General features: G+C 48.5%; 1 protein-coding gene across 1 annotated transcript; it reads left to right on the top strand.

Moving 5' to 3' along the window:
• Positions 1-3,240: 3,240 nt before the first annotated feature.
• On the top strand, positions 3,241-5,109 carry LOC123410033 (E3 ubiquitin-protein ligase ATL31-like). The gene has a single exon (XM_045102911.1). It carries the CDS (start codon positions 3,381-3,383, stop codon positions 4,629-4,631), a length of 1,251 nt encoding a protein of 416 aa, XP_044958846.1. The 5' UTR covers positions 3,241-3,380; the 3' UTR covers positions 4,632-5,109.
• Positions 5,110-12,958: the final 7,849 nt, after the last annotated feature.

The following is a 12,958-nucleotide window of genomic DNA, read 5'->3' as shown; positions in this document are numbered from 1 at the left end:
GATAGTGTTATCAAAATCATCCAAACCCCCGAATTCAAGTGATGCTGGCTAGTCCCCCGAGATTTTTTTTCTCAACACCCTTGAGCAAGAAATTATAGGAAACGCTCCCTCGCCCTCCTTGACCTCAGTCACGAGAACAAGAGCAAATTGGATGTTTTTTTCTTCCATTCGACCCTCTCTTATCAAAATACTCCTATTAAACCCTATATATTTGGATTGGGATATTTGGAAACACACGCTCACTTTTCAGCTGTGTTAAGTTCCACCCCGATTCAACATGGTACAAATTTACAATCACGAGTCCCTCGCAAAGATGTCATTGGAGAAGGTAACACACCCAACACACGGTTCTTTTTTGGATCTGCCGGCTCAAGATTGGATCGGACGCTCGCGAGCCTCATGATCGTTGTCGATCGTGTGTCGCGATAGCGCTCATCAATCGTATTGTTTTTTCCATGTCGCCTTCTTCTTCCCCACAACACGGGGAAACTGCTTCTTTTCTTCGTCTTCTCTGCCACACGTAGCATGTAGGCATGACGAGCCCTTGTTGGTAGGGCAGGCCACTACAGGGCCGGAGAAGAAGACGACAAGGAGAGCTACAAAGAGGTTGTGATGAGGCTGGTGACTATCGATGGTACCCGGCCAGCCATGGTGCACGATAACAGGGGTGATGCTGGAACCATTCTTTTGAAAAGCTTCTGTTGTTTGATTTTAAAGCTTCCTCCATAGATGCAACAACCACGATGGATGTCCCCATACATAACTTCACCTTTTTATTGAATGTTGCAACCGCAGTGTGAGATGCTACATCCGCTAATGAGGGATGCTACAACCAATAACTTTTTTCTGGAACCAAACGCAGACGATGATTTTTGCTGCCACGGTTGTTGGATTTTACTACAACCCGCGAGTTTTTTCTACATTCAATGAATTATTTTGTTACGTCCATTCACGGTGTAGTTGTGATCATTCACAGTGACGACGATGATTTTTCTACAAGGGTTATAGATTTTTGCTAGGACCAACATTTTCTTTTTTCTTGTGCTACGTCCATTCATGGCGAGCTGCAAGCTGCAACCCGCAACGATCCTGACAACATTGTTGTGACGACGAACGAGTGCCTAGGGATAACGATGACGACGCCGTGACAGTTGCGAGGCTTCGGATGAGGATTTCTCATGCTAGAACCGACGAGGATTCGTGCTACAAGCTTTATGGATCGTTTTTTTTTTCAAGCACGAGGAGGAGGTTGTGTGAGTGCGACGAGCGCGGGCGAGCCCAGGGTGTGCGGCGGTGCTTTGGACTTGGTCCCCTCGCGGGGACTACGGCGGAGGTCAACGACGCTTGTGCAGCCTCCTCTCGCTCTGATGTGCGGCCCTGCAATTTTTCGCGAAGACGATAGAGAAGAAGGACGAAGCAAGGTGGCACATCCGGTGCTAGCCGTCGTTGTGTCGCCTAGGAATTGTACGGTCCTACGTTAACCGGCTGAATCGTTGCTCCGGTGCGCCGGCGAAGAGCAAAGCCATTCTTTTTTGAATTTTTCTCAAAAAAGACTGCCTACCAAGTCGAATTGACCAAAAGGACCAATTCCGATTTTTTTTTACAAAAGAGACCAGCTAGGGCGTGGCGGCACGCGCGCCATCCGACACGTGGCACGTGCCGCCACACGCGGAGGCGGCAGCACCTGCCGCCACGACAACACGCGACAATCCTAGAATTAACGAAAACCGGCATGGCTAGCTGCTGCACCGGAACATTATGTGCTTGATGGGCCCTACCGCCACATACCCTGGCGGCATGTCTCCCGCTCGAGGAACTCGCTCTCTCGTTCCGCTCTTTGTTCTTGTTATGTTCTTAGCAAGTGTGAAATATGCAAGTTTGATTGAGATTTAAATCAATTTAAATCTCGATTTTGAAGATGTTGCAGTTGAAGAAAAGATAGATCAAAGTAAGATATATCCAGTTTTGTCTTTTTTGCTCAAATGCATGATGATTTTGTATTGTATGATTAATCTGTCTCTCTAACTCTATCTCTCTCTCGTGTACTTGACATTTGATAATAATTTTAGAAAGTGTTTTGGAGCATTTGGAAAGTACAAAATGATCGTGCATGTAACCGAAAAACATAAAAATGGAGAGATCTCATCTTGATCTGTCTTTTCTTTAACTACAATATTTTTAAAATCAACCTTCGAATTGATATAAAACTCGGTCAAACGTGACTATTTTCACACTTGCTAACACCGAGCAAAACACGGCACAACTAGAGAAGGATGCACGAGACCTTCCGCCAAGGCGTGTGGCGGCAGGGCCCACCAGCCCATCCAATTCCGTTGCAGCGGTAGGATTGTCGTAATTCCGTAACGGGTAGGTCCCGTCACCTCCGCACGTGGCGGCATGTGTCACGTGTCGGCTGACACACCTGGCGTCACGGTCAGCTGGTCTCTTCTATCATTTTTTGTTCTTTCAAAAATTGGTCTTTTTCATCTATTCGACTCGACAGGTGGCCCTTTTGAAAAAAAAACTTCTTTTTTCTACTACCATATTCACGGGGACAGGTGTGGAACGAGGCAACTGTCGTGATTCGAGCTCGACGGTACCACACCGCGCGTCCGGGTCCAAGTGTGGATTTTTCTTCGGGGGGAAAGAACTGAGCTGGTCCAAGTGTGGAGTTTTGACTTCGAGTATTATTTTTCTGTTTCTGTTCTGAAGAAAGAACAGAAAGCATTTCGTAGGAGGCGGCCGAGCGAGTGGTGAACTGAGCTGCGGGCCGGCCCGTTTGGCAGACTGCTAGACCAGGTCCCATTGGCAAGCCAGTCCGCTGGTCTCGCTGCGGTCTCGGCACGCTGCAGCCGCCCTTGCTTGCTTATGCAATGATCCTGACGGTAGAACCTGTTGTGTGGCCATCGAGTTTGATCTGAATCTCATAGTCGCGCGTCGAGATCGGAACCGGTTGTGTTCGTCAGTAGCCACGGCCACGTTGCTTGCTTGCCAGTTTGGCACCACCGGCCGTACGCATCCATCCCTGGTCCATCTGCCAGTTCAGATCTCCAAGGTCACGTATCCATCCCTGGTCCATCTGCCAGTTCCTTGCGTGTGGTTTGTCCAGCCACACACACGCACAAACTCCAAAGTCCAACCCATGCACCTCACTAGACACCTCGACGGTCGCGGACCGCGGCGAGAAGCGCCCAGAACCCCACAAATCCCTACGTCGGCCGGCACACCCCCACCAGACGCCGCCACAACGAGACCCGTTCCGGTCGCAACCAGCCACGCACGCGTCGCTCCACCGCCTGCTTCCTTCCTTCCTTCCTTCCTTCCTTCACTCGTTCGTTTTTATACACCAGCGCGCGCCCGCGGCACCGAGAAACGTGCCGATGGCGAAGCCGACGCCGCCGTCTTGCCGCCATGCGGTGCTGCTCGCGGCGCTCGTCCTCGCGGCCGGCGCTGTCGCCCGGGCGGACGACGACGACGAGCGGGACAGGAAGAGTGACGGCGGGAGAGGGGTCGTGTACGGCGCGAGGAAGCCGCCCAGCTTCAGCGCGCCCATGGTGGTGCTGCTCGTGGCGCTCATCGCCACCTTCTTCTTCATCGGCTTCTTCTCCATCTACATCCGCCAGTGCGGCCGCGGCAACTCCCCCACCATCCCGGCCGCGGCCTTCCTCGTGCTGTCGCGGCAGGAGCAGCAGCAGCAGGCCCGGCCGCGCGGGCTCGACCCGGATCTGGTCGCCTCGTTCCCCGCCATGACCTACGCCGAGGCGAGGGCGCTCCGGGAGAAGGAAGCGGGAGGCAAGGGCGCGGACGGCACGGCCGTGCTCGAGTGCGCCGTCTGCCTCAGCGAGTTCGAGGACGGGGACCAGCTCCGCCTCCTCCCCAAGTGCAGCCACGCGTTCCACCCGGACTGCATCGGGGAGTGGCTCGCCGGCCACGTCACCTGCCCCGTCTGCCGCTGCAGCCTCGCCCCGGAGGAGCCGGCAGCCCCGGCCGCGGCCGAAGCGGACGGCGCTGGCGGGGAGTTGCAGCGGGCGCCGGAGGTGGCCATCGACATGAACCGCGAGGGCGACGGCGAGGAGCAGGAGGAGAGAATGAGGGAAGCAGCGGAGCTGGAGCGGATCGGCAGCATGCGGCGCGCGGTGCGGTCGCGGTCGCGGTCGGGGCGGCCGTTCTCGCGCGCGCACTCGACGGGCCACTCCCTCTCCGCGCGGTTCGACGGCGACCTGGAGCGGTTCACGCTGCGCCTCCCGGAGCACGTGCGCAGGGACATGGTGGCCGCGGGCGAGGAGAGCCTGCGCCGCACGGTGGCGCGGGACGCCGGCGCACGCAGCGCGCGGATCGGCCGGTCCGACCGGTGGCCGTCGTTCATCGCCAGGACGTTCTCCTCCGGGGTGCCGTTCTGGGCGGCCTCGAGGAGGGCGCCGGACGCGGACGCGCCAGCCCAATGCCCTCCGACACCCGCGCCGACGGCGCCGCCGCTGCCAAGAACCGTCCGTGAGAAGACGCCGGACGGGTCCGTCGTGGGCTCGGCCAACAGCAAGGGGAGCGTGCGCTTCGACTGCCTCGGCGGCAGGGTCGCCGGCGACAGCGAGGAGGAGCCGGAGGAGGAGAAGGCGATCATCCGGCGAGTCTGAAAGCGCCCGACGGGTCGTCGTCTCGGTGCGCCGTCCACTTTTGATTGGATGGTCACATCGAAGCGCCAAACGTCAACGCGCGGCACATACCACATTAATTAGCGGGTCGATCAGGAATCAATGCGCGACGAGGATTGAAAATGAGATGCCGCGGACTCGTCGCAGTTCCCGCCATGTGATCTTCGAGGAAGAAGCAGCTCATGCGCATGCGTGCGCACGGAAAACGCACCGTTGAAATCTGTTGCAGACTTTGCTTTCGTTCTCGTTACATTACTTATATATTTTTCGTGAGATTGGTGGCGTACATACCGTTGAAAGATTCAGATTTTCATTACCGTTGAATAAACAGGGGCCGGGGTCGGTGTGTATACTTCGGAGTGTAGGCAGGAGTATTCAAAGATACCACTATCGTGGGTTTTCACATTAGATTTTATGTGCATACCTGATGCGTTCTTTCCTCCATAGGGGGGCTTCTGTTCTCGAGTCATTTTAATTTTTTAAGGCAGCATGCATGACCGCGCGCTTCCATGTTTTCTGCCACTGTCTCAGTTCACAAGCCATCCTCACCGTTTTGTCAAGAACCTAGAATCCTATACGCTGTCTTTTTCTCTCTTTTTTCTTCCCTTTTTTCGTGGTTCATGTTCCAGTTGAACGCCGGTACTCTATCCCTTTTCGTATCTTTGAAGCTTGTGTGGGCGTAGTATGGTGTAAGGACGTGGTGAGTTGTTGACTATTGACAAAAGTGCAATATCAGCAGATTAAACACGGTCTCCGATATATCAGAAGATGTATCACATCAGTATCAGAAGATGTTAGCGGCGAAAGACTTGCCGTGGCTTGCTGGAGAGGCAGACAGGCAAAGGGAAGTTGGTTTGGTTGACATGTACTCCCTTGACTCCCTTCGTTTTAAAATAATAAATATAAGTCTTTTTAGAGATTTTACTAAGGGATATAGGAAGCAAAATGAGTGAATTTACATTCTAAAATATGTTTATATACATCTGTATGTAGTACCTTAATGTAACCTCTAAGAAGGCTTATATTTAAGAATAAAGGGAGTATACATGTAAACACAAGCAACGAGGGAAAAAGACTGCACATCGGAGACGAGGTCGAAGTTCCACAGCTACAGTCAAGGATGAGCCTCAACCAGGCCCGTGGGGGAAGAAAATGACCCGTTTGGGTGTCTGGCCCTCATACAATTCTCGGCCCGCATGAACCTTAAAGCAGCGCCCAGCCAAACCCGCTAGGAACGACTCAGTCGACAGTTTCCAGTGAGCCGGACTAGGGCAATGCAGGGGAGGGGAAGGTGGCACTGCGCAACTGCGAGAAGAGAGATGCCGGGAGCGATGGCACGTCTCCGAAAAAGCGGCGGGACGAATTCGCGTCACCGCCCACTAATTCACGATCGCCCTATATAGCCAGGGTGACCGACGCGCCAAAACTCCCGCCATCATTCACCCCCCCCCCCCCACCCCGCCCCGCTCCTCTCGAACTTTCACTCCGGCCCGGATCCACCTCAACGATGAGGTAAGCAACACAACTACTGTGCCGACCGGTTGGCTATGGTAGCGGATCCACTCCTCCTCTTCTCCTTCCTATCGCACCTCCAGTGCGGCTCCTCCGATGGCGTGTGTCAGTTCGATGACCCCTTCCCTCTACTAGTTCTAGCTAGATTTGGCGATGGGGTGGGGTTAGATCGTCCGATATGTTCGACTATGATGTTGCAGTAGCTAGTTGGGATGAATTTGAAGCATGATAAGGGGTGTTCAAGGATGGATTGGTAGTATGCTTGGATGTTTATGGATGGATTGATAGTATGCTTAAATGTATGGTATAGTAGTGTGCAAGTGTTGAACAAGATCATCCACATGTGTCCATGATTAGTGTTGTCTTGAACTAGATCATCCATGTGTGCATATTTTACAGCTAGTTCATGTTGTCGATGTGTAGTGTGATGTCCATGTTTACAGCTAGTTCATACTATCAATGTGTGTTGTGTTGTGTTCTTGATGACGCTTACGTTTGTAGGAAATGAGCACGTAAGAGTTTAGTCTGGACATCGTGTCGTTCGAGAGCAAGTTATTGACGTCCTACATCAAGGACTCCTGGGCTAACATCGACCAAATGCCTCTTGATTCAGAGGTTTTCGAGGTGCCGCCTACGGTTCCTCTATTTGTGTTGGCTTAGCCCAATGATGGATCTCATGTGGCTGCTCAAAAGGCAGACGCAAAGGAGAAGAAGAATGGCAGGGGATGCGACATGAACTGGCAGTTGTTCCTCTACACTTTCGTATTTAACAAGATGTGTGAGATCATATATAGTGGAGCGAGGACTCACAAGGGGTTCAAGGAGGTGCATTTGAACTCTGTGGCAAAGCAAGTCTTCGAGTTTTGTGGACAGGAGGTCACCTCGCCCCAAGTGTACAACCACCCGAGGAAGTGGAGAACGAGGTGGATAATCTCCTTCAAGCTGAGAGATGTGAGCGGTAGTTCATGGGATGAGGATACCTGCACAGTCATGTTGGAGGCAGAGCACTACCAACGCCACATAGCGGTTAGCTCACAAACCATGCCATTCTAACTAATCATCTCTTATGAACCATTACCATACTAACTAACCACCACTCTACCATGTTTGTTTCTTAGGATCACCCCAAGGATGCTGAGTTCCTCAACACATCTATCGAGAACTACCACCATATGCAGCAGATCTTCTCCTTCGGGCTCGCAGTCGGTAATCATGCCATGGGCTGTGATCGGCCGATGCCCCTGATGCGTGACTATCCACACACTCGGGAGTCAGGCACTATCAACATTGATGCTCCTGAGAAGGAAGGTCAACGCGTTCATGTGCTTGATAGGAAGAGGAAGCGTGCATGCTTCATGAAGGAGGAGTTGATCGTCTTCAACAACATGACCGAGGCTATGAAGGAGGTGGCCATCTCCATGAGGGAGAGCAAGACAGTCGACGTCCACCCTAAGCTCTACGATGCTATCATGAAGCAAATTAGCTCCAGCCGAGAGGCTTTCATGGTGTCTCTCAGCCACCTGCTTGACAACAAAGCACAAGGTGTTGGGTTTGTTGCCATGGGAGAGGCTCACATGGTGCTTTGGGTGAGGACTTGGATGGGCAAGCACTACTACTGGTGTTGCTTCTGCTGGTGGCAACGACGTGCATGATCCCCCACGATGATGACGTATATTTTGTGTAATTAGGCCTTGAAAACAACTTGTATGTATATTTTGTTGAGGTGGTATATATTAACCCCTCAGGATGATCACGACTTGCGGTGGTAGGATTACATCCTCTTTTGGATGTGGTGGTAGGATGACACCAACGTAGTGGTAGGTTGAACTTGGTATGCAGTATGATCATGCATGTTTACTAATGCGTTTATGCTCCACTTGCTTATGTGCTTCATTGCTTGCTCCTAGAGTGCTTCATTGCTTGTTGCTTCAACTTATTTCTCAATTGCACTGCTAAGGCAGGTGGTATGCGGTGTTCGAAGGGAGGCTTCAAGGAGTTTACAGTTCACGGTAAGTTTGCATCAAACAAGTTTCAGGGTACAACAACCAAAGCTACAATGGGTTTAAGACTAGGCAGGCAGAAGAAGATCCGTACTCCAAGTATGTGCTAGAGCAAGGATGCAACAAGATTGAGGTTGCCAAGGTGGATCGTCTGTTCGGGACAAAGAACTTCATCATCTTCGTCCAGTTCATCGCCATTGTACTGTCATGGTGTTGATGTGGTCGGTGTGATCGTGTGTAAGGTGTAGTAGTACTAGGTAAGCTCACCAAGTAAAGTACAAGGTGAGCACAACTCTATGTTCATATGGACACAAACAACGTGCACTCATGTGACGACTTACAATGTGAGCAACCAAATGCGGAGTGAAGAGGCATCACTATGATGCATGAAGAGTATATGCAGGCAACCAATCAACATTCATATGATGGTATTTTGCCTCCATATGCTCAGTAGGGCCCTAGTGGGTTAAGTATGCAAAGTGCCTAAAAACGACACGACCAACCAAACGCACTCCAAGAGTTTCAATAAACATGCTTAAGCGTATTGCGGATATACTATAAGAGCATCTCCAATGGAAGATGTATATGTAAAATATAACTATCTTTTGCATCTTCAAGACCCAAAAACACCTCTCTAACAAATGGTATAGATGCAAAAAATTACATCTCTGCCTCGTGGAAATGTAAACTACAACACATCATGGTGCAAATTTGCATCTCCACCTACACAATATGTAAAACTGACGGTCATTTGCCAACCATCAACTGCCTTTCATTTCATTTCCATCCCCCATTCCTCTTCCTCCAGATTGTCGACTGCATTGCCATCGCCGCCTCACAGCCACCACGTCATGCCGTCACCATCCCGCGCCACCTCTGGCCCCTTCGTCGCCATCATGCGCCACCTTCGGCCACTCTGATACGTCTCCAAAGTATCTATAATTTTTTATTGTGCCATGCTCTTATATTATTATTCTAGGATACTTTTTGGGTATTTATTTACCAATTTATATTATTTTTGAGCAATAACCTATTGACCCAGTGCCCAGTACCAGCTGTTGTTTTCTGCGTGTTTTTAGCTTTTGAGGTTTACATTACCAAACAAAGTCCAATTGTCACGAAAAATTTTGGTGATTTTTTTTGGACCAAAAGAAGATCGGGAAGCTTCGGGAGGAGGCCACACGCGTTATGAGGGGAGCACCACACAACAGGGCACGCCCAGGGGGTGGTCGTGCCGTGTTACCTCGTAGCCCCTTCGACTGCCTCCTGGCGTACCTCTCCGTCCTATAAATTCCATTAATCCCAAAAACCCTAGAGAGCACCCCAAAACACTTTTTCCGCCACCACAAGTCTCTCTTCACCGTGAGGCCATCTGGAGCCCTTTACCGGTGCCCTGTTGAAGGGGGAATCGATCACGGAGGGCCTCTACATCAACCTCGTTGCTCCCATGGTGATGTGTGAATAGTTCACCATAGACATACGGGGCCGTAGTTAGTACCTAGATGGTTATCTCTCACACTCTCTCTCTCTCTCCATCTTCAATACAATGATCATCACATCTTCGCTTTGATCTATCTGATATAACTCTTCTGTGCAGTGCGTTTGTTGGGATCCGGTGAATTGTGGGTTTATGTTCAGATTATTCATGGTAAATATTTGAGTCTTCTCTGAATTCTAAATATGATTCTTATGTGCATGATCATTATAGCTTCATAAATCTCTCCGATCTATTGATTTGCTTTGGCCAAGTAGATTGATCTTTCTTTAGTGAGAGAGTTGTGTTGTAGTGGGTTCAATTTGACGGATTTCTATATCCCAGTGACATAGTAGGGGACAAGATACGTCTTTTTATTGTTGCCACTAAGGGTAAAACGACGGAGTTAATTCATATTAATTGAGTTCCCTTTGTCTACATCATGTCATTGTTCTCTAAGCATTACTTTGTTTTATTTAATACTCTAGATGCATGTTGGATATTGGTGCGGGAAGGAGTCAATCTTTTTTCTTATGGACGTGATTCTTATATACACATGATCATTGCCGTAAATATCGCATAACTTTCCGATTTTCTATCAATTTCCCAATAGTAATTTTTCTACCCACTCTATGCTTGTGTTCATGAGAAATGCCACTAGGCAACACTATGGACCCCGGGTCTATTCACTTATAAATTCACAAACGCTACAATTTCCTCGCTGCCTTTACTTACTTGTTATTTACTTTTCACTTTGAAACTTCCAGCATACTACTTACTTGCTTGCAAATAACGAGACAGGGGGATTGACAACCCTCTTGCCCGCATTGGGTGCAAGTGTTTGTTTCTTTTGTGTGAAGTTGATACTTGTGATCCATGTTGAGTTTTCCGTGAAGAGGAACGGGTTAACGCATCATAGTGTGGGTAAGTATCTCCCTCAGTTATGAAACCAAGGTTTATCGAACCAATAGGAATATCAACCACAACCGTTTTCATCGGCTTCACACAAAAGAACAAACAACTTGCACCAACACGGGCAAGAGTGTTGGCAATCCTGTTGTCTTGTTATTTGCAAGCAAGTGAGGCGTGTAGATAATTGTAGATAGCAAGATAAAATAAAAATAAGTAAATGGTAGCAAGATATTTAAGGTTTTATCAATATGCTGTGAATAGACCCCGGGGCTATAGTTTTCCCTAATGACATCTCTCATGAAAAAGAGCATATGGTGGGTAAACAAATTACTGTCTCGGCAAGGTGGTAATTTCTCTCGAACTTACCATTGAAAAGGTCATGCTTGTTGAGACCCTCGCATACAATTTACTTTCCGCTCATCAACTTGCACTCATGGGTTTTAGTACATTCTTTGGTACTGACTCAGTGGCCCTTTTGTGGAGCAAGACTCTTAAAGTAGCTTTTGTTGGGCATGTCGAGAATGGTCTCTGTGTGGTTAACTTTTCGGAGCGACCCACTAAGACCGCGACTTGCCTAATGGCTAAAGTTGATGTGGGATGGCTTTGGCATCGCGGGTTGGCCCATGTCAATATGAGATCTTTGCAAAGTCTCCTCAAAGGGGATCACGATCTTGGACTAACAAATGTGAGTTTTGCCAAAGATCATGCTTGCAGTGCATGCATTAAAGGAAAGCTTCATGAGACAACTCACCGCCCCATGACTACCATATACTCGAAAAGGCCCTTGAAGATCATCCACATGGATTTCTTTGGTCCACCATCTTTTGATAGTCTTGGGGGAAGAAAGTATTGCTTGGTGATAGTGGATGATTACTCAAGATATACTTGGGTGTACTTCTTCAAGTGGAAGAGTGAGACCCAACAAACTGACATCGACTTTGCCAATGAAGTTCAACATCAACATGAAGCAAAGATATTAATGATTAGAAGTGACAATGGCGCCGAGTTCAAGAATTACACCTTAAATGAATTTCTGAGTGACGAGGGAATCAAGTATCAATACTCCACACCATATACCCCTCAACAAAATGTTGTAGCGGAAAGGAAGAACCAGACGTTGATGGACGCAGCAAGAGCCATGATGGCGGAGTTTAAATCTCCGTGTAACTTTTGGGCCAAAGCCATCAACACTTCATGACATGCATCTAATCGGCTCTACCTCCGCAAAGGCTTGAACAAGACTCCTGCTACCTCTTGAGCTTTCGTTGGTTTTCCCTTGAAGAGGAAAGGGTGATGCAGCAAAGTAGATAAGTATTTCCCTCGGTTAGTTGAGAACTAAGCTATCAATCCAGTAGGAGGAACAAGCAAGGCCCCAATAGTAGTACCTACACAAACAATCAAACACTTGCACCCAATGCTATAAAGGGGTTGTCAATCCCTTGAGAGTTATTTGCAAGGATGAGATCTGATAGAGATAGATATAAAAGATTGCGGAAACAAAAGTAAATAAATTACAACAAAGTATTTTTGGTATTTTTGGTTTATAGATCTGAAAATATAATATGGAAAATAGACACGGGGGCCATAGGTTTCACTAGAGGCTTCTCTCATAAAGGAAAATAATACGGTGGGTGAACAAATTACTTTCGAGCAATTGATAGAAAAGCAAATAATTATGAAGATATCTAAGGCAATGATTATGCATATAGGCATCATGTCTGTGTCAAGTAGATCAAAACGATTATGCATCTACTACTATTACTCCACACATCAACTAACTCATGCCTGCATCTAGAGTATTAAGTTCATGAAGAATAGAGTAACACATTAAGTAAGATGAAATGATGTAGAGGGATAAACTCAAGCAATATGATGAAAAACCCATCTTTTTTATCCTCGATGGCCACAATACAATACGTGCCTCGCTACCCCTACTTTGTCACTGGGTGAGGACACCGCAAGATTGAACCCAAAACTAAGCACTTCTCCCATGTAAGAATTACCAATCTAGTTGGCCAAACCAACCCAATAATTCGAAGAGACTTGCAAAGATATGAAATCATGCATATACGAATTCAGAAGAGACTCAAATAATATTCATACATAATCTGAACATAACTCACAATTCATCAGATCTCGACAAACACACCGCAAAATAATATTACACCGGATAGATCTCCATGAAGATCATGAAGAACGGGGTATTGAAGATCAAAGAGAGAGAAGAAGTCATCTAGCTACTTGCTATGGACCCGTAGGTTTGTGGTGAACTACTCACAGATCATCGGAGGGGCAATGGTGTTGATGTAGATGCCCTCTGTGATCAATTCCCTCTCCGACATATTACTGGAAAAGGCTCCCAGATTGGATCTCACGGGAACAGAGGCTCCCGGCGGCGTAAAAGTATTTCT

This window comes from Hordeum vulgare, chromosome 7H (genome assembly GCF_904849725.1).
Source record: "Hordeum vulgare subsp. vulgare chromosome 7H, MorexV3_pseudomolecules_assembly, whole genome shotgun sequence".
Taxonomy (NCBI): Eukaryota; Viridiplantae; Streptophyta; class Magnoliopsida; order Poales; family Poaceae; genus Hordeum; species Hordeum vulgare.
The sequence above is the reverse complement of the archived record's forward strand: the minus strand, read 5'-3'. Positions and strand labels throughout refer to the sequence as shown.

What these genes read in the sequence shown, in the direction of transcription:
- LOC123410033 (XM_045102911.1), top strand. Translation starts at nt 3,381, where the DNA reads ATGGCGAAGCCGACGCCGCCGTCTTGCCGCCATGCGGTGCTGCTCGCG.